The 24508-nt window shown below is 47.1% G+C and overlaps 1 protein-coding gene across 2 annotated transcripts in view; it reads right to left on the bottom strand.

Moving 5' to 3' along the window:
- The window catches only part of LOC144144796 (uncharacterized), a 74560-nt gene extending 50644 nt beyond the window's left edge, over window positions 1–23916 (bottom strand). For both annotated transcript variants that reach the window (XM_077676299.1, XM_077676300.1), the window contains exons 1-2: window positions 23759–23916; window positions 23080–23195 (exon numbers count right to left, since the gene is read on the bottom strand). In XM_077676299.1, coding sequence (XP_077532425.1) covers window positions 23080–23194 — 115 coding nt within the window. In that variant the 5' untranslated portion in view covers window position 23195; window positions 23759–23916. The remainder of the gene's footprint in view (window positions 1–23079; window positions 23196–23758) is intronic.
- Between the last annotated feature and the right edge of the window lie 592 nt (window positions 23917–24508).

Genomic DNA, 24508 nt, shown 5'->3' with positions numbered 1-24508 from the left:
CTCTTCCCAGCAGATACGCCTTCCGTTTCTGCTTCGCTGTTGTGGTTTCATTTTAATGTCGCAACTTAAGGAAAGCCGGCAAATAGCCGCTACATCGCTGTAATGACGTCATTCCAGCGGTAGAATAACGCCAAGACTGGGGAAGAAAGAAAAGTATTTCAAGCACTTTTGTAAGTTATCTGACGGGGACAGAACAGTACTTTTTGTCTGAGGGACTTTCCGACTCCCTGATCTAAGTACTGGATGTGTTGGTTGACTACTTTCTGCAAGCATTCAAGATTTCGAACAAAGTTGAAAAAAGTGTTGCAGGGTTACTTATTTTTGGCCAAAACAAAACACTTGCACAAAAAAACCTACATTATGGCTTCGTTTTTGACAAGGAAACCTGACAAGGAAACAAAACACTAGCACAAAAAATGAACAGAAAAAAAAACACGCTTGCTTTTTTTTTTCTCCGAACCCGTTCGAACCCGTTTGAACCGGTTCGAACCGGTTCGAACTGGAACAGAATGGTGCGCCGGAACTGAACCCGAACCGAACCCGAAAGGCCTGAACCCGAACCCGAACCGAACCCGAAAAAATACCGGTTCGACACCCTGCTTGCGGCATCTACACCCAGAACGCAGCGTTGAAGAAACGGTCGCGGCAATGAGCGATCTTCTTGGAATCAGCGTGAGTTTGGGGATGGACGTGAAGAAGGAGATGAAAAATAACGATGGCAATCTTGCGACGCCCTCCCGAAAGTGCCCGCGAAGCGGTGGAAAGAGACTATCCACAGAAGTGTACGACGACTTCACGAAGTGCGCATTGCGGTCGCCCGTGCATCGCCTTTTTTGCCGCAATGGGATCCCGACAGTGACGGCAATTGCTGCGGATGTCAACGCTAGCGGCGATGTTACTCCTCTCAAGCCATGGACTGTGCGCCGGCTGCTGAATGACATCGGGTTCAGGTATGAGAAGAGGAGCCGGAACTCGCTGCTGATCGACCGGCACGACATTGTCGCGTGGCAGCAGAAGTACATCTACGACATCGCCAGGTACAGGATTGAAAATCGAAAAATATTCTACTTTGATGAAACCTGAGTGAATGCGGGACACAAAATATCGACTGTTTGACGGACACGACGGTTGCTTCCCACCACGACGCCTTCATGCGTGGTCTGACGACAGGTTTGAAGCAGCCGTCAGGGAAAGGATAGCGCCTGATTGTAACGCACAGCGAGGGCGGCTTCGTCGGTGGGTGCCTGGACATCTTTGGAGGTACGAAGGTAGGCGACTACCACGAGGAGACGGACGACACCCGCTTTGAAAGGTGGTTTGGTGCCGTTGTGCCACAACTGCCACTCGGTAGTGTAATTGTCATGGACAATACCTCGTACCACTTGTGGCTGGAAGAAGCAGTGCCTACGACGACTTCGCGCAAAAAATTTTGTTCAGGACGGGGTGACGTCCGAAGGACTTGCTTGGGATGAAAAACGCTTAAAACGGAGCTCCTCAGCCTTGTGGCCTCTGTTAAGACACGGTAAATCAGGTACCGTATTGACAGTTCAGCTGAAAGGACAGGATGTATTTGGGAGCCCTGCCATTGTGAGCTCAGTCCTATTGAGCGCATATGGTCACAGATGAAGCGAGGCGTCGCAGCAAGAAATGACACATTTAAGCTGGCAGATGTAGAGGTGCTCCTGAGGGAAGTTGCCAAGGTAACAGCTAAGCACAGGGCAAACACCTTTCAGCATGTGATCAGCATTGAAACAAAGTTCAGAGGAGACGGTGGAGCAAGTGCGCATGTTTAACCTATTATAATAGATCTGGGTGAAGACGACATGGACTCCAAGTTTTTTAACATACAGAACATAACACTAGTTTGAGTTTTCACTGCAAGTTTTTTACATTATTTGGACACGTATGCACGTATGGGATGCAGAAACAGTTGCAAATAAAATGCCTACATGAAAGCTTGTAGCTGTCTGCTTGTGTGGCTGGCTGAGCCAAGTTGCCTTCTGATAGAGCGTAAGAACAAATAAATCTGCTTCAGTCTCTAATTGCTCATTTCATTTGCTCTGCATAATTCAGCAGTGTGTCTGTTTAGCTCTCTGAGCCAAATCTAACTTATAATAGCAGTGAGGACCAGAAAAGTTGATTCGGTGTTTTATTTCTACTTTTATTCTGTTTAGCCTCTATCTGGCTATCTGCTGTATTACGCAGGAATTGTGATAAATAGGTTTTATCTGTTTTCTAAGCCACTGGATAAAATGCAGAAGTACAACGTCAATAAAAACAATTCCCAAAGCTTTGGGAAGAGGAAACAATGTTGGCATCAATCGATCCTCCCTTGTATGGGAATAATTTCATATATTGCATTTTTCGCAAGATAATAAATTTCTTCCCGAGCATATGATCCAATTCTGACTCTTGCGTAACAAGAAAAGTACTATATGCATCGACCAGTTTCAGCGGAGCGATATGTACCATATATGTGTTTCCATGCGTCCACTCAACCGACATGTCATACATCAACCAGTGCAGATAACTTTCTATGGTACAGATCACTAAGTAACCCTTCAGACATACTTCATTGCTTGTGTTATGAATTTGGCATCAATTGATGTGCTGTCATTGTGATTGACACTCCTAATATATGCTTAGACATTGCACGTGTTGCGTTGTGAAGAGCGCTGCAGCAAGCAGCAGCTTAGTGTTCGACTTGGCATCCACGATGTTGAGCACTGCTGTAGCAGTGAGCTTCTTGCTCCCGCAGCCACTTGTGATGCGACAGGGAAAATGGGTGAAATGCTCACATGTTTTTCACCCTGAATCCTCTGTCTCGAATTTACAGCGCATGCATGCAAATTACCATTACAGCAGCAGCTTCTTACTTAAGTGATATGAACACAAGGCTAGCAGTGCCTATATAGCTTCAATAATGCACATCTCTGATTCAAGTATTTGATTGGTGAAGGATATGCATGCGCATGTGTGGGAAAAGCTGAAAGGTGGTTTATTTGATTTCAGTGCTGCGTTTCATGTCTTCACATGCACTGTTGCAGCTGGTCATACCGGCGAAATCTAGCTCATGAAATTTCACTATCGCGAAGCACAGCTCATTCACGAAGCCTAAGCAAGACAATGAAATTGAACTTACAGTGGTAATACTCATGTATAATCTTTATTATCATAGACAATGCAAACTCAACGCAGATCCCTATTCGTACTTGATTCAGAAAGGTTTTTGTCCGAAACAACAACTTAAAGCGCTCCAACTTAAAACAGGCGAAGAAAACATGCCAGCTGCAAATAACACATTTAACAATGGAATCTCAGCGTAACCGAGAATCAAAATAGAAAAGGTGGCATATTAAGTCACACCACGCAGCTAAGCTACAGCTCGTACGCGTTCACGTTCAAAAAACGCGATAATTCAGCTTCTTGTGTTTGCGACTTGATCACAATTTGGGCGAATACGCTTGCGCCCTGCATAAACTTGGGACACACTGCTCGACGTATGCTCTAACCAAATGCAGCGCGCGACATCGCGCTGTTTGCGTTTCGCCCCGTGCATAGAGATAATATAGTGGCCCAGAGCATAACTCTCCATGGCGTTAACGTCGTGCGCTATGCACAACAGTAATATTTACGACTGGCGTAATCAACGAGAAATAAACAAGGAGTTATCGCCCCCTGTCGCAGTCACTGGGGTGATAACGTGGGTAGCACAGACACAGGAGGGACCAAACGATAGAACGAGAAGCAATTCACGCTCAAGGCGAAACGCCCGCACAGGATGACAACGACCGCTTTGTATCACGCAGCATACACAAATCCAGTACCGGCAGCGGCGGATGTTTCCCGGCAACGCCGGTCGCTCACAAAGCAGAAGAGAAAACAACATAGCGGTTGTCGTTACCGAGCATGTTAAGATCACTGCACACAACACGCAAACAAGGAATACGACTGAACGGCACTAAAAATCATTCTCAGAGCCGGACGACGCCGATGGATTGACGCGAACAGTCATGCGAACAGCGGTGGCGGCCATTTTGGTAGAAGTCCGTAAGCGCGGAAGAACATGCTCTGTAATTTCTTCCGTGAACGAGGCGTAGAGGCAGTCTACCATGACGTCACGTTGATACGGTGACACCATTGGCTGGAGGGGGGTCCTTTGATGAGGAAAAGCCGCACTTTTCTTGAGTTGTATCCGAGTATAGGATTCATTCGCGCGCAAGAACGCCTTGCGGCAAAGCCAACTTTAGCGCGAATGCTCAGCAGAAAACGGCTGTAGCTCTAGTTTCATCGACACTTTCCCCATCCAACAAGAATTATTATGTGCCAATTAGGCGCTAAGACGACTCTATCGTTACTCCGAGGTTCACCTACTTTTCATAATTGCATAATTCACGGTGAAGTTGCAAATATTGGGGAATTCCAGTCAGCTCTCAATACAGCGGCCGACCTGGTGTGGAACGAACAACAAATAAATTACATCTTCCCGTAGGGGAACCCTGAGTAGCATGCGAAGCAGCCATGGGGTCGACTGAAGTTCCCATTAGTTTTCAGTTCGTCGTTTCCGCTGACGTTCAGCTTCGCGTGCCTTCGTTGTATCAGCAGCTTCTTGACGTAGTTTGAATGAGTGAAGGACATAAGACGCGTTCGTAGCACATGCTCCCGTCTCGGTTTGTAGCGCAGTGGGAAGAGCGCCACGTACCTCCCGTTGCGGCCAGAGAGTCGTGGGATCGAAACCGGGCGCCGCCTAACTATTTCTTTTTATAGTGGACTGCGCTGACGCCAGCCCAAACGCTGACGGGGCTGAACAGACGCGCATGCGCAGTAGAGTGCGGCGGACGGTGTCACAACGAGGGAGGGGGGGACACAGCCCCGAGCATGATATGCTTCGGATCCAAAAAAAAGTTCCTGCGTTTTTGCAGCCGCCCCTTTCCATAGGGGCGATTCCCGTGCAAGCCGGTTGAACTTCCCAAGCGTTGTAGTCCCAAGCGGGGGAAGGGGCCCCTCGCAAGAGTAAAGACAGCTTTCCAGGCGCGGATTCCCTTCAAGAGTTCGCACTCGACCAGAGACGCCTGTACCCATTAAAGAAACCGGTGGGTACCCGGCGGTACCAGGATTCGAACCCGGTACCTCCCGCATACGAGGTGAGTGCTGTACCTCTGAGCCATCGCTGCGGTCTGAGCCAACGCTGCGGTCTTTCCAAGTCCGAACAAAAGGGCAGTCCGAAGAACTCGTCAGTCGCAAAAACGAACTCTCTTTTATTTAAATAGGACTGAAGAGGGCGCGAATGGTTTGTTGCCTTAAAAACCTCCTCCGCGTAAGAAAGCCTGCTTTCATCTCTATAAGCAGACACTAAGCAACACAATCGTTGTGATGGTACGCGCAGTGCACATGCTATGGGTGATCCCCGTGAACCACAATCATCACGATGACTACCGATCAAGTGAAAGAACAACGTGCACGACGCGCTAAACAGGACAAACCTGATGATGATGTTGCCGATAGTCTGCATCACCTGGTGCCCAAGAAAGTAGTGTTCGTGACTCGTTCCCGGTTTTAGAGATGGCTTCCCGCCGCAGACTACATCCCCAATTATGGCCTCCAAGGTCAAAGTTTGTTAGCCCGGAGGGAGTCAAGTCAACCCCCATCCAATCGGAAGCTATCCAGGTGGCTTAGCATTCAAAATTGCGTTGTCCTAGAGTCGCACCATGGCCCTGTCGGAGAAAATTTTGACGGGAAAAATAAAACTTGTAGCTTTAATTTCTCCGAAATATCCGTTGTTCATATACATTACTCCTATGGGACAACTGGCGGTTCCTTGAAAAAGTCCGGAATATACAGCAAGTCCGAATTTTTGGAGTCCGAAAAAAAAAACGGTTTATTCCTCTGTCCTAGGAATCGGTAAGACACGTAAGTGAAATGTGCAGCGAAATGAGCTGAGCATGATTTACGGATCGGCGGCTGTGGTGTGCTTGGCGAGCGACGCCCTGCTGGCGGGTCGCTTCGGCAAAGGTGTACTGACGACGTCATTACCGTGACGGGTACGACGTCAGTGAAATCTTGGGGTATCACGGCATAAAACACTTTCGTGTTAAAATATAAAACCTGAAAACGAACAACCGTAAGTATAACGTACTCTTTAGTACTAAAGGTTACTTCCCCGCAAGAAGACCTGCGTACAGCGGTGCACCCTTCACAGGCCACTCGCTTCGTTGTACTGGCGTCACTTCCGTGACGGATATGACGTCAGCGAAATTTTCGTGTATCCGGGAATAAAACACTTTTGTGTTAAAAACGGTCGGCTACTGCACACGTATGAGCTTCCACGCGAGGGAAACGGGCTGCTCCATGTGTGTCTGCTATGATAAAACTCTGGTCCTTCCAAGTTTCGTTATTGACCATGCACCTTCAACTTGCATAGAATGGCTCTTTTTTTTTTTTTTTTTTTTCCTTTTCTCTCCCACAGTGGCACTAGCGGAGTGTCCCAAGGCTAGAAGACAGCTACAGAAAGCGCCGGAACAGAGCAGGAGTTGCACTGCAATGTCCCTTAGTATAGCGCCGCCAGGAACTCGGAGCCGCAGACGTACAAGCGAAGGGTCTTATCAGCACGCCGCTCACCCGGTCGCTGCCTTTCCGCCATGTATCTGGTGCAACGAGCCAGGCCGTGAGTCACTCTCGCCGTCCACGTCCGCGCGCGCCCTTTGACGGCCTTCGGGCGGCACACAATGAGAGCCGTCGAATGCGCCGCTCGGAGCCGATCTGCCTGCCCAGTTTCGTGAGCGGCGGGCGCGCAAAGGCCCGCCCACTTATATGCGCACGGTTTGATTCTTGCTTCGCTTCATTTAAAATATTTGCCCAGATTAGGAGTCGATGGCGAGAGAATTAAAACGCTGGACTAGCTGTAAAAACCTGCCAGGTCCAGGTTCACGATTTGGGAAAGCAAACCTGACAGGTGTACTTTAGGCCTTGATAAGACTGTCACTCTCATTTATACCCGCCGCGGTGGCTCAGTGGCTAAGGCGTTGCGCTGCTGAGCACGAGGACGCAGGTTCGATTCCAGGCCGGCCGCGGTGGCCACTTTTCTGGTGGAGGCGAAAAACAAAAACGCCCATGTGTACGAGATTTCGGCGCACTGCAAAGATCCCAAAGTGGTCAAAATTAATCCGGAGCCCTCCACTACGGCGCGCCTCATCCCCTGCGTTGCGTCGGAGCGTTGAACCTGGTAATCACTCAATCAACTCCCACCACAATAAAAGGCGCCACGTTAGCGCGACACAAAAAGTGGATAGTTGCTGGGCGTACGCGAGCAAAACGCATGCACTCTCCAAACGTCGCGGTTTCGCAGTTTACGTCGGCATTCCACTCTAGAGAGGCGGGATTCACACGACGGAGAAATTTCGTCTTTGCCACGCGTCTCTTCTGTTTTCAAGATGACGAAGGTGAGCGAAAAGCGCCAAACGTCGTCTTTAGGGATAAGAGGCAGGCCGCCATCGCGGGTTTTTTTCAAACATCAATGTGTTGACGTGTCCTATGGCTTGCTTCCCAAATGCAGTGTACTGTGGTTATCGTTTCTTTCATTACTTCGAACTTCCATTAATTCTAACTGAGATGGCGTCCAGTTTCGGTTCGAATTAACGAGCCTTTACTGGTGTCTTCGATTTGGCTGCACTCGCTGCACTCATCCAGGTAGTGCAGCACTCGCCTCTTCGATTTTCGAGTGCAGCGCGCGGTGTAAGCACTTTTTTCCTGGATTTACCGACGGTGCAAAGAGTGCAGGATGAGTTCACGGCTTTCCCTGCACCTCCCAGTGAGGAGGTACAGAAGCAGACAAAAAAATTAGCGGTGGCTTAGCTCGGCTATGTCAGGATATACGTAGCGTGAGCTAAGGTTCTGCTGGTTATTCTTAGGTTTCCTGGTTGTCTAGGATTAGCTGATTATCATGCTTACTGCTGCTAAAACGATTTCCAATCCAATACAATCCAATTTAACCAAATCCAGTCGCGGCGGCTCCGGCGCGCCAGCTGTGCGCCGTGGGACGTCACTGCTCCTCGCGCATGCGCAGCACGGCTGTCCAGGAGCCACGCGAAACTGCTCAACCTCGGGCAGTGTAGCTCACTGTACAAAAGTGCAGGACCTGTTCTGCAGTGGCGGCACCTACGCTGAACTAACCCTGAGCTCATGCAGAAAGTGCAGGCCAAATCGAAGAGACCTTGTATATCTTAAGGTATATAGAGCGTGCTACAAGTTCACTTGCACGCGAAGTCCTGACTATGTGCGCACATTCCTGCGCGGCGTCGCCAGTCGTGGCTACGGTGGGTAGGGCGGAGGGGAAAGGGAGACAATGAGGGCGCAGGTAACAATAGATATAAACCTAGCGATTATGACAACGGTGTTCAAATGCTGCATCAATGGCCGCTTTTGCAAGTGTCCGGGTCAGTCGGTAGAAAAAAAAAATGGCCGCGTATGTGCCCCTTTCGTTGCAAATGTTGACGAAAGACGATAATCGACTGGCGCCCCCCCACCCCCCACCCAATGTAAATGCCTCCCTTCTCTTTCCCGCTCACCTCTCATACTGTTCTTCTCCCGTCTCGTTCATCCCGAAATAACACGATTGAGGTTTGCCCGAGTCAATTTAAATTTACCGCGTTCCACTGCTCCAAGTCGTGTGCCTCGATGCCAGCGCTGCCGTACGGCGGAGACGAGGCGCCCTACAACGTTTATAGAACCACGTTGCCCTACTCCACGAGCGTTTCAAGCAGAACGTGGAACCTATCGAGTGGAACCTATCGTTGCTATTGGCGTTTGATTTCTTAAATGCCGCCAACAGCTGTGGATAACGCGATCAACAGCAGGCAACGGTTTTCTGCAGTTGATGTAGTATTTCATTTGCTATCGCAAAAACCAAGCATCCGTGAATTTTTTTTTTAATAAAGGAAACTGCAAATGTCACTCATGTACTGATTTCCCGCCTCATATTTGCGTAATGTCTTGTTTTTGTTCAACATTGTTGACAAGCATGAACATTGCCACCGGACTTAGACGTTTAGATTTGGCTGTGGGTATATAAGACTATTTCGCAGCTTCTGTTTCACTTTGGCCGGGTGGATGAATCGAGTCACAGACAGACAGACAGATCAAAATGCCTACGGGCAAGTAGCTCAAGAAAGACTATCGTCTTTAAGAATTCATGGAAGACTTATTGGAGGATCTCTGATCTCTAAGAATGCCTGAACGCGAACAAGAGACCCGGCCCGAAGCGCACGCCTCGCTCTGGCTTCAGAAGCGCACATGCGGCGTTTCTCGCACGCCCCTCCCAAGCAACCACCGGACGTCCGTCGGCCGTCCGCCGTACGTCCATTCCGGCTCTAGCGGACATCCGCATGACATCCGTTTCAGGGCCGATTGACGTACCATGTACGTCCGCTGGACGTCCGGTTTTAACACTTCCGTACGTCCAGTCGGACGTCCGAACTTGGATTTATTTTTGATGGTAAGTAAAAATTTCCATATTCACATAACGACGTGCCAATGTTCTTACAACGAATAGTAGAGTACACCGCGCAAGGCTAACGCATTACCGGGCAGACGGCATACATGAACACAGTGAACTTGCTTCACATGATTCGTTAACGGTTCTCAATTCTTATGTATCCTTCCCCAAAGAGATCATCGTTGGAGTTGGTGAAGTGCTTCAAAAAAAAAAAAACTAAAAAACAGGCTTAATATTAGAAATATGCAGATAAACTTGCAACCTACAAGCCAGGGTGTTGATGTACAAAATCTTTTTAATTGAAAAGCGCAGTAGCTTTTTCGTTTTTGCTTTTATATCCAATTTACGCCATTATTTGATGCTTTATAGTAACTTTTTACGTCCGTTGGCGGATGTCATTCGGACTTGTGCACCCGTTTCGGATGTCCACTGCACGTCCTAAAATGAACGTCCACACATGGACGTACAGAGGTCAAAACTGTTAACAACAACGGGCGAACGCGTGGGCTTCGATACGTGCAGCGCAGCCTGCTGATAGCCACCGACGTGACCAGCGAGATTAGCTGACGGCGCTGCGGTGGCATGGCATGTGAAAGCTATTGCCAATGCTTCCGTGTTTTGTGGGGCAAGGTTCGACGCCGAAAGTCTCTCACCAGGACCGCCACTTAAGCATATATTAAACGTTATCTTGGACTGATCACCAGTGCAGTCTTCTTTTCACCTTTGGTGTGGTTCCGATATCAAAAAAAAAAAAAACTGGAATGGCGGTCGGGAACAGCCATTCTGATCTAGGTTGTCCAAAAAAGGAGGAAACATAAGCGTTGGCTCAGAAATTGCCTGAAGACGTTGATCATTGGCGCGAAATAATATTTTAATAAAAGCAGTCCTCGGCTGCATCAACTTATGCTTCCTCCTTTCCTTCACATCCTACGTTGGAATGGCCATGCCCGGCGCACATTCAACTTTTATTATACCGGAACCACACCAAAGGTAAAAGCGATACTGCACTGGTTATCAGCGTCAGATAATGTTTAATATAGGCGTTGGGGACGGTCGTGGTGAGGGACTTTCGGCGTCGAACCTCTCCCCCCGAAACAAGGAAGCATCGGCAATAGCTTTCGCATGCCTAGTTGCTGCAGCGCCGTCCCCTAATATCGCTGGTCACGCCGGTGGCTATCAGCAGGCCGCGCTGCACGTATCGAAAGCCACGCGTCCGCGCGTTGTTGTTAACAGTTTTGACCTCTGTACAGTGGCCGCCCAAACTGGGCCTTGGATGTTCGGCTGTATTTCGGACGCCCCACGGACGTCCGTGGCTGCTTGAGCTCGCACGCCGTGCTTTGCGTTCTGACCGTCTCAGTGGCCACGTTTGCTCGCTTTGGTAGCTGCATTACCTGCCTGTCGCTCCTTTTGCTGCCCACCAGTATCGGCACTTCGTCGCCGTCGTTCACATTCCACCCAGTTTTGCCGCCTACCGGACGCTGCACTCGTGCCGCACTCCCTTTTCTTACATCGCGTACGAGCGGTTACGGGACGCGTCGAGACGCCGTGCGTGTTGTGCAGAGGCAGTGGTGCGAGCGCAGCGCAACCGCAGCCAACGCCGCCGCCGGCTCGAGGCTCGGCTTGACGGCCCGCCCTGCACGCGCGCTAGGTCAGTCTCTGTTTATCTGTCGCTCTGTGCCCACGGATCAACGGCGCAAACTTCTGCCGACAAGCCCAATCTATTGCATGGTACTACGCAAAAAAATTAGCCGCGTATCCGCTCCTTTCGTTGCAAATGTCGACGCAAGACGATAGTCGACTGGCGCCCCGGGCAAGTAAATGAATCCCTACTCTTTCCCGCTCACCACTCGTGCTGTTCCTCTCCCGTCTCGTTCCTTCCAAGATAACACGCTAGAGGTGTGCCCAGTCAATTTAAATTTACCGCGCTCTACTGCTCCCAGCCGGGTGCCTCGATGCCAGCGTTGCCGTACGGCGGAGACGCGCGTCAATCGAGACATTCGAGTGCCCCACTCCACGAGTGGAAGCTTTCGTTTCTGCTGCCGTTTGATTTTTTAGGATTCCGCCAGGCAGCGCGGGCAACAGCAGGCGACCGTTCTCTGCAGGTGATGTAGTATTTGATTTGCTATCGCAAACAGCAAGCATTGGTCATTTTTTTTAATAGGCCTCCTGCCCTGCCCAGGGGGCGCTGCGCAAGCGGCTTCCGGGCAGTACTTCCGGGTCGTACAAAGCTGAGCGGGTCCCATTGGACAGAAGCAAAATGACAGAAGCAAAATGAGCTCGATGTTCCCGATTGTTTTGCGACATGGTCACCAGCCCATCCCCGACGAGTCCGGTCTCTTCCGGCGATCAACTTGACATTAGGGGAAAAAGCTTTGCACCGCTGAATACGTTTACAGCGCCGACGGAAGTGCCGGGATGGTGACGGCACTCTCCCACTCGCAGGTTCACTGACCATTTGAAGTGACTTTTCTAGTCTAAACTAATACTCTAGGTGACAAGAACTTTTCAACAACAGCCAATCAAAAAATAAGAGGTACGCAATCTGCGATGATCGCGCTTTAAAAAGCCAGCGAGTCCGGCGGACTGCTGGCTCGCCTGCTGCGGTGCGCCGCTCTTTTGCGTACCTGCGCCCACTGCGTGCACTTTCATTAAACAGTGCTCGTTTGCGTCGCCGTTACGAATACATGCTGCAGCGTTAGCTTGCCGTTTTGTTGCGTGTCTCAGTGACAAAATGCAGCGAGCGTCAGAAGCGTGAAATCTGTTTTGCGATTCCGAAATTAGTGGCGGTAAAACAAGGTGGTCGGGCGAACTGAGAGGCCGCTCGCTTAACTTGTTTGCTCTCACTTTACTTAATTACGCTCTTGCATTATATATTCCCAGTTCGCACTTAATAGGCTAGAACGATTGTCAGCAACGTTTTGAATTGTAGGGCCGAGTTGCATGCAGCCGACACGGCGGAGGGCTGGACGGCAAATCGGTTAGGAGGCGGAGGGGGGCTTTGAACGCAAAAAAAAGAAAAGAAAAAAGAAATAGCGAATTGCCAGTAATATTTGACAATAACCTGGTGAAGTGTGAAGATCGGGGACAATTCAACTGGAAGCGACCAATTCTCTGTTCTTGTCTCGCTGCCTAACTCCATTTGAGGACAAAACTGGCGTGTCGGCGTTCAGATTGTTAGCGACGACCCTTGCACTAAGATAACTAACACAGTCAATGATGATCGTATGTAAATATTCGGGGCGGCGTCGTGTATGCGGCTGTTATGTTATGCAAATATAGAAGTAGACATCTTTGCAGGCAGCGGGCGTGCGATTTGGTGCTTGTTTCCTAATTTGTTTATTTGACGCTATTACCTGACCTACTCGCTAGTATACATGTACCCTGCCGTTCGTAAATCGTGCGGCGTAAAACGTTACGCAAAAATAATTTAGTTTGCGAAAATACAAAACAAAATTTCCACTGGTTTCCAAGGCGGTGCCAGGCCAGCAGTGTCAGCTGAGTCGGCTGCGCAATACTTGGGTTCGCTTGAATGCTCCCGCTGAAGCAACATTTTACAGTTACCAGCAGCGTTCCGTGTTTATGCTACTCGTGAACTTTCCTTTGTCGACCGCACGCAAGAAGAAAGAACGGTAATGGTCGTCAGGAAGTTAGACCACCCGACCTGGCGATACTGTTACACGCCGCGACGACCGCGACAGCTCGCTCAAAAGAAAGCCAATAAATCGGCTTGTTTTAGCGGATATTATTTTGTTTGGCCTCTGAAACTACTTGAAGGGCTATTTCATACAGTATGCAGTCATTTAAACGCGTGTCAAAACGATTAAACTAAGTACAACCAACTTTCACTCTGACTTGTAAGTGGCCGACACCCAGAGTTGTCGGCCACTAGGGGCGCTGCATGTCGCCAAAACTCCAGCGCAGGAGGCCTATAAAGGAACACTGCAAATGTCACTCATGTATTGATTTTCGGCCTTATATTTGCGTAATGTCTTGTTCTGGTTCAACAATGTTGACAAGATAATGTCTCACTTTGGCCGGCTGTCTGAATCGAGTGACAAACGGACAGACAGACATACAAACCGACAGACCAAAATTTTCCCGTTCAAGTAGCCCAGGAAAGACTATCGTCTTTAAAAGACTGCCTTATTTTCGGCCCAGGCATAAAGTCTTAAATGAATTCTAGACAAGTCATTAGAAAATCGCAAAAAAAATCTTCCCGTCTAATTTAAGGCCAACGCAACAATGCTGATAATACAGAATGCCATCACGAGCTTGACACGTCAGAGCCATTCATGATTCAGAAAGAGCACCTCACAACCGCACACAGACCGACAAGTATGCAAGAGGCGCGCGCCCAGCAGTCTGTAGTGATGGCGGGATAATTGCCGCAGGATGCGCAACGACCCGGAAATGGAATTTCCCCGTCTGTGAGCTCGTTCACCTAAATGTAAATGCGCGCGTGTACGCCCGCAGCCATGGGAAACGGATGCTGTTTCTCCCGCAAGAACGGAAAAGGTTTACGCCGGACGTGCACTCGATAAGCTGGAGGGCACTGAGAGCGAGCTTCGATCCATCGAGGAAAAAAAAAAAAAACGTTGTCAGTGGCGCTAGAACCACCTTTAATGTGACCATAACCGCATGCAATCGACATGCCGAATGGCCAAGAAAGGCAAACGGATTCCGGGTGGAAGCCGGCGGGGTCCATGAGGTGGCAGCCAACTGAGTTCACGCCATCAGCACGTGAACAGTGCATGCCACCTCACCCGGTCGCGTGTATGCGTTTTCTAGTCAGTACAGCTAGCCATCATCTGAGCTTGCTATGGGGGTTATATGGTTATATCACAGCATAAACGTACCCAGAGCATGCAAAACCACCCGAGCAGAAATAAATAACAGCCATAACGGACTTACAATGGTTAAAAACCGCACTACAGTGTTGAAAAATATTCAAACAGATAGCCGAAACCGACCTAAAAGGAGAAAACCCACAAAAACGTACAAGCAGCAGTAGCTGAAAGTTGAAACTGACCAAAAGGCAACGAAAACACCCTAAATCCCATGTATAATGCATAAATATGTCATAAATAGATTATATGTGCGATAAGAAATGTTAATATTTACTATGACAAACTCTTGGAAATAAAAAAAACCCGGTAACGAGATTTGAACCCGGGTTAGGATGTTTGCTTCGCAGGAGCGGAACTACTACACTACGTGAGGGCCACACGATTGTGGACATAGCTTCAAAAATGCCCCTAGATGGCGCCATGCGTCGCTTGGCTGTGCTGACTAGCAAACGCCCGGTCGGTCGGTTGGTTGGTTCTGAGCGGAACAGTCTCCTCCGAACAAGCAGCGAAGTTCACAATCATCATCAGCCCTCCCATCACACAGCGGCATGAACCAGCAGCGTGGCAACGCGTGGGAGACAGATCGAAGACACTGGAAAGCGCTTAGGCGGATCGTCATGCAAAGAGTCTCAAGCGGAAAGATTACCAAGCCGTTCGACAGCGCGAGGCGGAAGCAAGGCGTCTCCGGCCGTTCAACTGGACATACATTATTTCCCGTTCCCAACCCATAAGAAGTTCTTAGGTGTCATCGGACTATAGTTCCGTGAACGTGTGCAATCCAATCAAATCCAAACAGCTCCGCCCCCATATGAATGATTCGACACTCCTTTTCTCTTCAAATGTCATTGAATACCGCCAGATCAGAAAAAGGCGGGAAGTGAACCGGAAGCCACAAGCCCTTACCATTAAATACGTGCTTCATGCTTTAAGATTTTTGCGGCCGTGCGAGAAAAGCCAGCTTCAGGGGGACTAACCTGTCAACATTCCTGTGACCCACGGACTTAAAAACCATCGTACACAAATACGAAAAGCTTTACAAATACCACCAATGCTCACAACGGTATAGTTTGCTTATTTTTGAGAGAAACATCACTTCTGTGCTGAAAAAAAAAAATCCCGGGCCATCTCAACTAACGTGAAACCTTGGGAGAGGCAAAGCATTCAGTGTTTAAGTGCATTCTTGGCACCTTGATGTTTTTGCCAACGGAGATGAAACCGCTGGGGGGCCGAGATATACACCTTTGCTGTGAAAGTCCTTTGTCTTTGAGGCACGAAGCTCTCTAGCGCGAGGTGTAAACGAGTGTCCCGGTGTTTTGTACGCGTTACGTTCTAGCGCAAGGCGTAAGCGAGTTTCCCGACGTTTTAGTACCGTAACTACATGAGACGAACGACAATTACGACGACGACCGGAGGCGCTAACAGCCCCACCCCTAAGGAGCCTAGCCCTAAAAAAAAAAAAAAAAAAAAAGGAAGCTCAACCTTGCAACGTTTCTTGTTTCTTCCTTGCTAGACAGCAGGCGCCATCTAGTGAAAACTCGATAAACCAAAATGCGTTTCTTGTTTATTTTTTATCTCAGTAAAAAGGTGATACATTTCTAAAAGAAGCAAACTTGGCCGCTAGGAACATATAAATTTGTAAACCCCCTCGTATCGGTACACGACGTTTTTTAAAACCGTGGGTCAGGAATTAGTTGCCCATAGGAATAAATGAGGTGAGTCCTTAGTTGAAGCTTTCCTGCGCAGCTATAAGGTAGTGCAGAAAAGCCATCTTAGCAGCACGCCTTGTGCAGGGAGGGACAAAGTTTTTCTGTGCTCTGTGATGGCTCCTCACTTGATTTTAATTCGAAAGCGAAGCATCACGCGTCATATCATCACCACCATACAAGTAGCATTAGCTTCGCTACTAAGCAGCAAAGAAATTAACCTGCATTGTGAAATCGCGTCCTGGGAGCTTGTGTCCCTGAGGAACATGCTTTACGGAAATACGAAAGGCCGACTTTTTGCAACTCCGCCATAACGTCCTGCGGAAAGGCCAGCCTGCACGCACGTGTTGTGCACAGAAGACAACAAGGTGTGCGAGCTTTCGGGGGGCCGATTTTTTGCAACGCTGCTAGAGTTTCGCAGAAGGCTAGCTGTTGCTAGCGTTACGTCCAGCCGTAAATATCATCGTTGCTAAGTTTTGCTAAACTATCTGATCACCATTGAGAAAGCCACTTTTGTCTGCCTTTTTCATGCGTTTATTGTCCTGCTCTGTATTTTCAAATTCCATTGTTTTCTTTTTAATCTTGTGACGTGCCCATTTCCCAAACAGTTCTGTCAACATTCCAATTGTTCGTTGTATGTCCAACTAAACAACACAGGCATGTTACATTTTTTTTTAAGATTCTTTACCCTCTATTTCCTTCCTTTCTCATTCCGATTTCCGTCACTAGTGAGTGTCTAGCCCCATGTAATAATGTCAAAAAGAGGGCCTTTGGGGCAATTTGAAATACAATAAGACAACATTTCTTGATTGCTCTCTGTTCCCACAAATGATGGGTCTCATACAAATACTTCACGAGCCAGCCCCCACACTTCAGATTATAGATCACCGATTACAAATTATTGGTGCAGGCTCAATCCCGCCAGGCTAGTTTGTTGTGATGGCTGAAGCCACTGGAACTCTCGCACGAAAGCTTGGGAGCCTCGGAGAAAAAGCGTACCATGTGAAAAAAGGTGGTGCCACATAGTGCATCCCTCATGTCTGCACGTCGAACGGTAGGGAATAACCTGAAGCGTGTGCTCCATGGAACAATGTCTCAATAGAAGCATCTGAGCAAACTTAGGCACCTATGAAGTATCTGCAAATGATCGTCCCAAATATTTTTTCCTCTTCAGTATAGAACATTTATTATAATGTTATAAATTGAACAGAATGAATTGAATGAATTAATCAAATGAATTGAATTGAATGAGCAATGGTTCGACTTAAATTCAGGACGACTCAGCGAGCAATGGAACGGAATTTGATAGGTGTAACATTAAGGGACAAGGAGAGAGCGGAGTGGGTCAGGGAACAAACGCATGTTAAGGACATACAGTTGAACACGGATATATCGAACACGGATATATCGAATTATTGTCTATATTTAACAGTGCAAACATCCCCTTGAAAATCCCATGCAAAAGTATAGGGCTGTTGTGCGCGTGTATCGAACTCCTGATCACGGGCAAATTCGATATATCGAATTCCGCGCCGAAGGCTCCCCTGAAAGTTTGCGTCCTCTGATGGGGTGGAGTTGATGATAATGTTGACTCATCGCAGGCACTGCCTGGCTTGGTGAGACAGAGGCGGCGTCCGCGGCATTATGTCGCTTCGATGGCCTTCAACAGCTGTTTTCACGCTAGCACGAGGGGCAGCTCCATGATAGCTAGAACGCGGATAGTGGTTGGGGCGAAAGGACATAAAGGAGCAAGAGAAATTGACCGGAGTCACTCTTTTTCTGTGACTGAGCTGTTTGGTGGCTCGTGCAGGGGGACCGATGCGGCATTGTATGTTTGTGTTTGTACAAGGCATTTATTTTGGAGGAACGAAGGCGGGAATTCGTCGGGTGCAGGCTGCTGAAAAGATGTTGGTTGAAAAGGCATTCGGAATTCCTCGCAGTAGTTTTGAGGGCGATGCACCCATCAACTTTGACGTAATGGCGAATGCAGCACAACCCGCCGCGGCTATTCCGGAGCGTGTCGGGTGCAAAGCGACTTCGTTGCACGCCTCCAGATGGGGGAGGTGTTCGGTTCGGATACTGAAGATAACGGCACGCAGTGCCTGACAACGTTCCCAACCGCCTACTGCAGCCGAGGTTACATCAGCGTTATTCGCCTCTGTTGTGGCACAGTGTACAGCGTTGATTTTCTCATTTGTGTGTGTTTGTAATCTTGAAGACAATTTGGCGAACTCTACGACGCAGAAGAAAAAACAAGCGAAGCTCAAAGACATTTCAATGATAATTAAAGTGCGGTGGTCATCATGCTGCGGCTCGAATTTTCCGTGCTTTGGCGGTCAAAGCGGTAAATTACCGTTTACCACGACTTCAGAAAACTCTCAGTGATGTGCGCAGTTGTCAGATAATCTTCAGATAGGCCTATTTTATATATCGAATTATCGATATATCGAATTCTTTCACGATCCCCTTGGAGTTCGATATATCCGTGTTCGACTGTATTAAGAAATTAAGAAGAAGAAATGGACATGGGCAGGGCGTGTAATGTGAAGGCAAGATAACCGTTGGTCATTTAGAGTAACAGAGTGAATCCCTAGAGAAGGCAAGCGTGGCAGGGGGCAGCAGAAAGTTAGATGGGCAGATGAGATCAAGAAGCTTGCGGGGATAAATTGGTCGCAGTTAGCAAAGGACTGGGATAATTAGAGATTAATGGGAGAGGCCTTTGCCCAGCAGTGGGCATAGATAGGCTGATGATGATGAATTAAAAAAGTTAACTTCATCATTTGCCAGGCACTGCTGAACCTACAGCCCACTAGTGCCCTCCACAGAAATAGCCCCGGGGGCATCCTTTTAAACTGTTCTGCAGCAAAACGCAGGACACCTGGGCTTTAATAGGTAGGGGTCCCTTATGTGATGAACAGGTAAGTGGAATCACACCACCAAACAAGTAAAGCTGCTCCTCTTAACAGATAAGTTTTTCAGATGATTTGTGTGCACATGCAAACGATAGCACGCGTTATCAAATGAAACAGGAACGAGTTCACCAATGTCAAGAAATGCCATAAGCTGGCAAGACAAACAGCCTTCACTTAAAACTGCACTAATGGTGCATTTTCATGCTAAGGTTAAGCTATATACTGCACTGCATTAACTGCCAAGCATTTGTTGAGCACAACTCAAGATGACACCATACAAGGCAGACAATATGGCACAATGAGATAACAAAGAAATGGGGACAAGAAATGGTACAGGATAAGCACATGTCCCATGACTTTTTGTAAGTCTAACCAAACAGACAAACTAAATCTTTCAAGTGCAACAACACATTCTGGGCCGCTGTATCTCCATCTAACTGGCCACAGAAGATTCGAACCTCGCACAAATTCCGTGCAGTGAATTAGTTTCCCTCAATGCTACTAGCAAAAATTCACGATCCTTTCGATTAACAAACAACCGAATAAAACTTTCAGTGATGTCTAAGTATTTTCAGGAAATAGAAAGAAGATGAACAAGTAAAAAGAAATCATTACAAGTCCCCCAATATACAGCGCTATAATTCCAGCTAAGGCAATGTTCTAGTCCATTTTAGTTCCAGCCAAATATCACATTTTCAGTAGACAGCCCCAAAATATATTATTCAAGGAATCACATCAGAAAGTTTAACACACTCGAAATTATTAAGAAAGCTTGTTTAGCTGCTATTTTGCACACCCCCACGGTCTTCCTCACAGCCCTCTTCAACTTGTGGAGGACACTGCAACAATAACCGAGCCACTTCAAAACCTTTTGTTCAATGAACTGCTTGCTCATTTGTCTCGAAAATCGCACATAAGTAATGTTTTTATGGTCCCGTTCCCCTGACACTAAAATTTCGGACTCCATTTACCTCATCATTTAATAATCAAATACACTAGACTTGCGATAGGTCAAACTCGATGGGACACCAGGAGTTTGTTTGAATTATCAGAACTGCTCATAAATATAACTCGGGGCAACATGACAACTTGTGTTGCAATGAAACATTCACATATGTTTAGCAATACAACATTCACAAACCATACACTTCTATTTACGCTTCTAAAAAAATCACGAAAGGATGACTGTTTTGTCTTTGCATGAGAATTCAAAACAAAGTTTCTGATGCCAGCAAGGGCAGCCAGTTTATTGTGAGAGTTTTCTGCACTGGTCAAGAGCTTGTGGATCCCAGTGATAAGCTGAAAGGATGTAAATGTGCAGCTAGAAACGGTAAACTCAGCAGACATTTACCAGAAAGGACAGGCAAAAAGTAAGAATTAACCGAATTTACGCAATGGAGCACTGTGAATTAAGCGCTTTAAAATACATTGAGAACATAGCGGATCAACCAAAATTTCGAAATTTGTTTGAATTAACCAAAAATTCGCACGCAGTTGGCAATCTGAGACTTCAAAGCAGTTCGCTCCTTTTCCCGTAACCAGGCAGTGGGAGGTGCGGCCACCTCCCACGGGCACTGCTTTCACACTGTGGCTGTTTTAGTTTGTCGTGTGCATTTCAAATGGGTCAGTCAGAGCAATGGGTGGCCTACCAAAGGCAGTGGATGGTGCAGCGGAGAAGCGGACAGAATTTCCACATGTGCCCATTGTAGGGAGAACCCTGTTTCTTACAGTTATGGTTTGAATTTTTGAATAACCAGGCAAGTTCACCAAATAACTTGTTGTTACACAAAATGGACCGCAACCTGCACAGAAACTTTCAAAACCAATGAAAGAGCTGTTTACTCAAAACAAAGTGAACTATTCGAGTGGCTCAGATATTGTGCGTGTACGCAAACGAGATGAAAACTTCATAGGAGGGCTGACGAGTTTGTAAGATGCTCAGTGCATGCCAGGTCTCATTCATTATTATGTTATACATTTTTATTAGTCTAGTGGCTTTATTTCCCCAGCTTTATTTCTGCGTATTTCACTTAGGTGACAGTTACAAGGACGCAGTAAGAAGTTCACAACATGTTAGGAAAAACTGCGATGCAAACAAGTCTGATTGATTGATTGATTGTAGGGTTTAATGCGCCGACACAACGCAGGCAATGAGGCGCGACGTAGTGGAGGGCTCCAGATTAATTTTGACCACCTGGGGATCTTAACGTGCAGCGAAATCTCGTACACACCGGCGTTTTTGCTTTTCACCTCCACCAGAAAAGCGGGGGCGCCGGCCGGGAATCAAATACAAACAAGTCTCAATTGCCCGTTTATCTTACCATAGGCTAAGCTTAAACCTTTCGAAAATGTACGACACTAACGAACTCATGTGAGAGTAGCAAAAAACGTCATAGATGGGCCACAGATAATTTTGCTTTAAGTAAAGCTGTTACACTGCAAGTACAGCTAGCATGTACCAGCATTGCATACAAACAGCACTAGCACATGGAAGGTATGCCCAACTGCATGGTTCAGACACACCGACATATGCCTACTGCTTGATAAGCACTACACTTGTTTTTTGTTTGTTTCTTTTTGTTAGAAAATTAGGAGTCCAAATTTATACCAAGGTTTGGCAAGTGTTGAAACCTATCCAAATGACCTATTGTCATGTTTTAGGCAGCGGCTTTTAAATGTGCAGTGCAAACAGTTATGTTTAAAGAGTAAGCAAGATGAAGGCTGAGATCTCAGTAACCTACGCTCACGTGTTTCAGAGTTTTGCCATTGCGTAAGACACGGCTGCCTTCTAAATTTCCACAAAGCAACGAGAAGGAGCTAACACAAGTTACTTTTCTTTCAACCTTGCAGCAACTGTGAATAAATAAAAGCACAAACCTTTTTATTTCACTGTGTGGCTTAAGTGCAACGTACAAACGGTACGAGCTACGTCAATTTACTGGCCACATGCATATGTATGCCTCCTCACGTGCCCTTTGGCTGTCACACACTGCAGTTTGTTTTAACTACGCACAGTTAATCTGCTGCAGCAGAATGGTGAGTTGGGCTAGTAGTTGGTGGAATGGCATTGTGAAACCTTCAGAATGCGCAGCACTTGAAAAAACGCGACACAAAACGAAGGGAACACAGGACGAGCACTTACTCACAACTGAAGTTTAATCAGAAAAGACGAAGGACATGCGGCCTCCTAGTCACCATACCACGCATGCGTCTCCAACATACAGATGGAAACAACCCAAAAACCACCAATAAAAACCCCCCAAAAAACAAAACAACTACATCATCAACTGCAAAGGGGTGTGCAGTTGATGATGTAGAGATTGCGTATCTTGCTAGCAATTGAGTTGCACACCTTGTGGCAGTTGATGATGTAGTTGTTTTGTTTTTGTTTTGGGGGGTTTTTATTGGTGGTTTTTGGGTTGTTTCCATCTGTATGTTGGAGTCGTATGCGTGGTATGGTGACTAGGAGGGCGCATGTCCTTCGTCTTTTCTGATTCAACTTCAGCTGTGAGTAAGCGCTCGTCCTGTGTTCCCTTCGTTTTGTGTCGTGTTTTTTCGTGCTGCACTTTCTGAAGGTTTCATAACACATTTAATCACATGAAAACTGAAGGCTGCTTAGTACTGCAAGAAAAGAACAAAATGTACTTGCTCTTGCTTAATAGTAACTCATCTCCCAAGTACAGAAAACAGCATGGTTCTTCTCTACGCACAGGTAAAAACAGTCACATACTATTTCATTGGCGGTAAAGCTTAAAACAAGTTCCAAGGAAAGTTTTCAGGAACGCATTTTGCAGTCACAAACAACACTTTTCTTTCTACTAAATCCATAAACTGTACAGGCGTGAAATAAAAATGTGATATTTCGCAGTATTGCCTCTACACATCATGTCGCAAGACTTTAATGTTCGACGGCAGGCATAATACATTCCTCACACTATTTCGCGCATGCAATGATCATTGGATATCTCGAGAAAAGTGAGTTTATTTGACTCTTTGATAAGCTAGTAGGTGCCGTCGCTCCATGTTACTGCAATCGTGAAACCACGACGCAACAGGAAATCCGTGCAAAGCACAGCAGTCGCTGATATTTCCCACATGCATGCTTTCATACGTGAACAATACATTACCATTGTCCGGGTCGACGTAGAGAGAATGGCAATCCCTGAGTATTCTCTCGTTGACGGATAATGTGGCCGAGTCAGCAGAGTTCGCGGCGTTCCTCTGCTTTGCTCTGGAAGACATGCTGCAACACACCAAGAATATATGCGCAAGTTTTAGCTGCTAGCAACCTCCGCAAGTGCAACACAATTTGGACGCCACTAACATGCTGCGCGATGCGGGATACATCACATAGGGCGGTTATTTTTAAACGCCTCCTCTATTGCTCGGTGAATCCGGGGAACGGCAGGATCTTTTCGGAGACCTCCAAGCGCCCTTTGCTTGCGTTCTATTATGCGGCGACCGATTTATTGCCTAGAGCAACAGTCGCGTTGCAACACGCCAACAAGACAATGCAGCGTCCGCATCGTGTAGTTGTTCTAAATGCTACAGCAACCATCGATTCGGTAATTGACAGCCGTTCGGCACTGCATAAAATGCACCGCTTCGTGGCAAGCATAGTTAGTTGGGCGCACAGGATGCTGCAGAATATTAGCGACGTAACATCCAGTGCATTAACATTCGAAATTCCGCTTCTTTGGCGCAGCTGAGACGAACGCGAGAACGATGTTTGCACGCAGGAAGAGCGAAATTAAATAATTCCTGCCCAAAAAGTGATCTAACTAAGCGGAGATCTCGGAAACTTACTTTTTGCATTAAAGGAAAAATTTTGTGGCGTGGTGTTGAAGCATTTGTTGCATCAGCTGCGTTCTTGTTAGCAAGCACAAGCTGCACCGCAAATGTTGCACCTTTTTGCCGAATTTCCGCCACCTGCCGAGCAGGTGCTGCCACCTGTATGTTTTTTGTTTCACCATTTCGCGCGCGATTTCAACGTTGCCGGGTGTACTACGAAAATGCGCCTAACTGCACAACACTAAACGGTAACTCTATGCACAACGGCTTTAAACCATTGTTTTTAAAAATATAAAATCTAAACAGACAAATTATAAGGTTTATAATTTTTAGTGGAGGTCATTATCACGCTGAGGTCATTATCACGGAGGTCATTATCAAGCATTACTATTGGTGCATATGCATCACGTGATGCCTGCATCGAATCAAGTGTGTAATGGCGGCAGATTTTAAAAACTGGACGGCCTTCAAGTTTAATGCAGCTGCCTCCTGCATCGTCAAGTTGAAGTTTTTAAACAAGCAATTGACAGACTGAAAGTGCCGTGATGTTGATGTAGCTAACCACCTTAGTGTAGCTAGTTGAGAACCGCTTCGAGGAGCGGATCCACGATGTTTTGGGCAGGTGCCGCGAGTGGAGATTATTATTACTATTATTATTACTCTTGCCGTTGTTTTTGTCGTATTACTGTCAAACTTTGTTGATATTCTTGTTGTGCGGTCTTTACAACAAGCGTCTTCCTTTTTTTCTTTTTTACCTGAACCCAC

Source organism: Haemaphysalis longicornis, unplaced genomic scaffold, assembly GCF_048455015.1.
Source record: "Haemaphysalis longicornis isolate Haplotype H1 unplaced genomic scaffold, Haemaphysalis longicornis Haplotype H1 scaffold_7, whole genome shotgun sequence".
Taxonomy (NCBI): Eukaryota; Metazoa; Arthropoda; class Arachnida; order Ixodida; family Ixodidae; genus Haemaphysalis; species Haemaphysalis longicornis.
The sequence above is the reverse complement of the archived record's forward strand: the minus strand, read 5'-3'. Positions and strand labels throughout refer to the sequence as shown.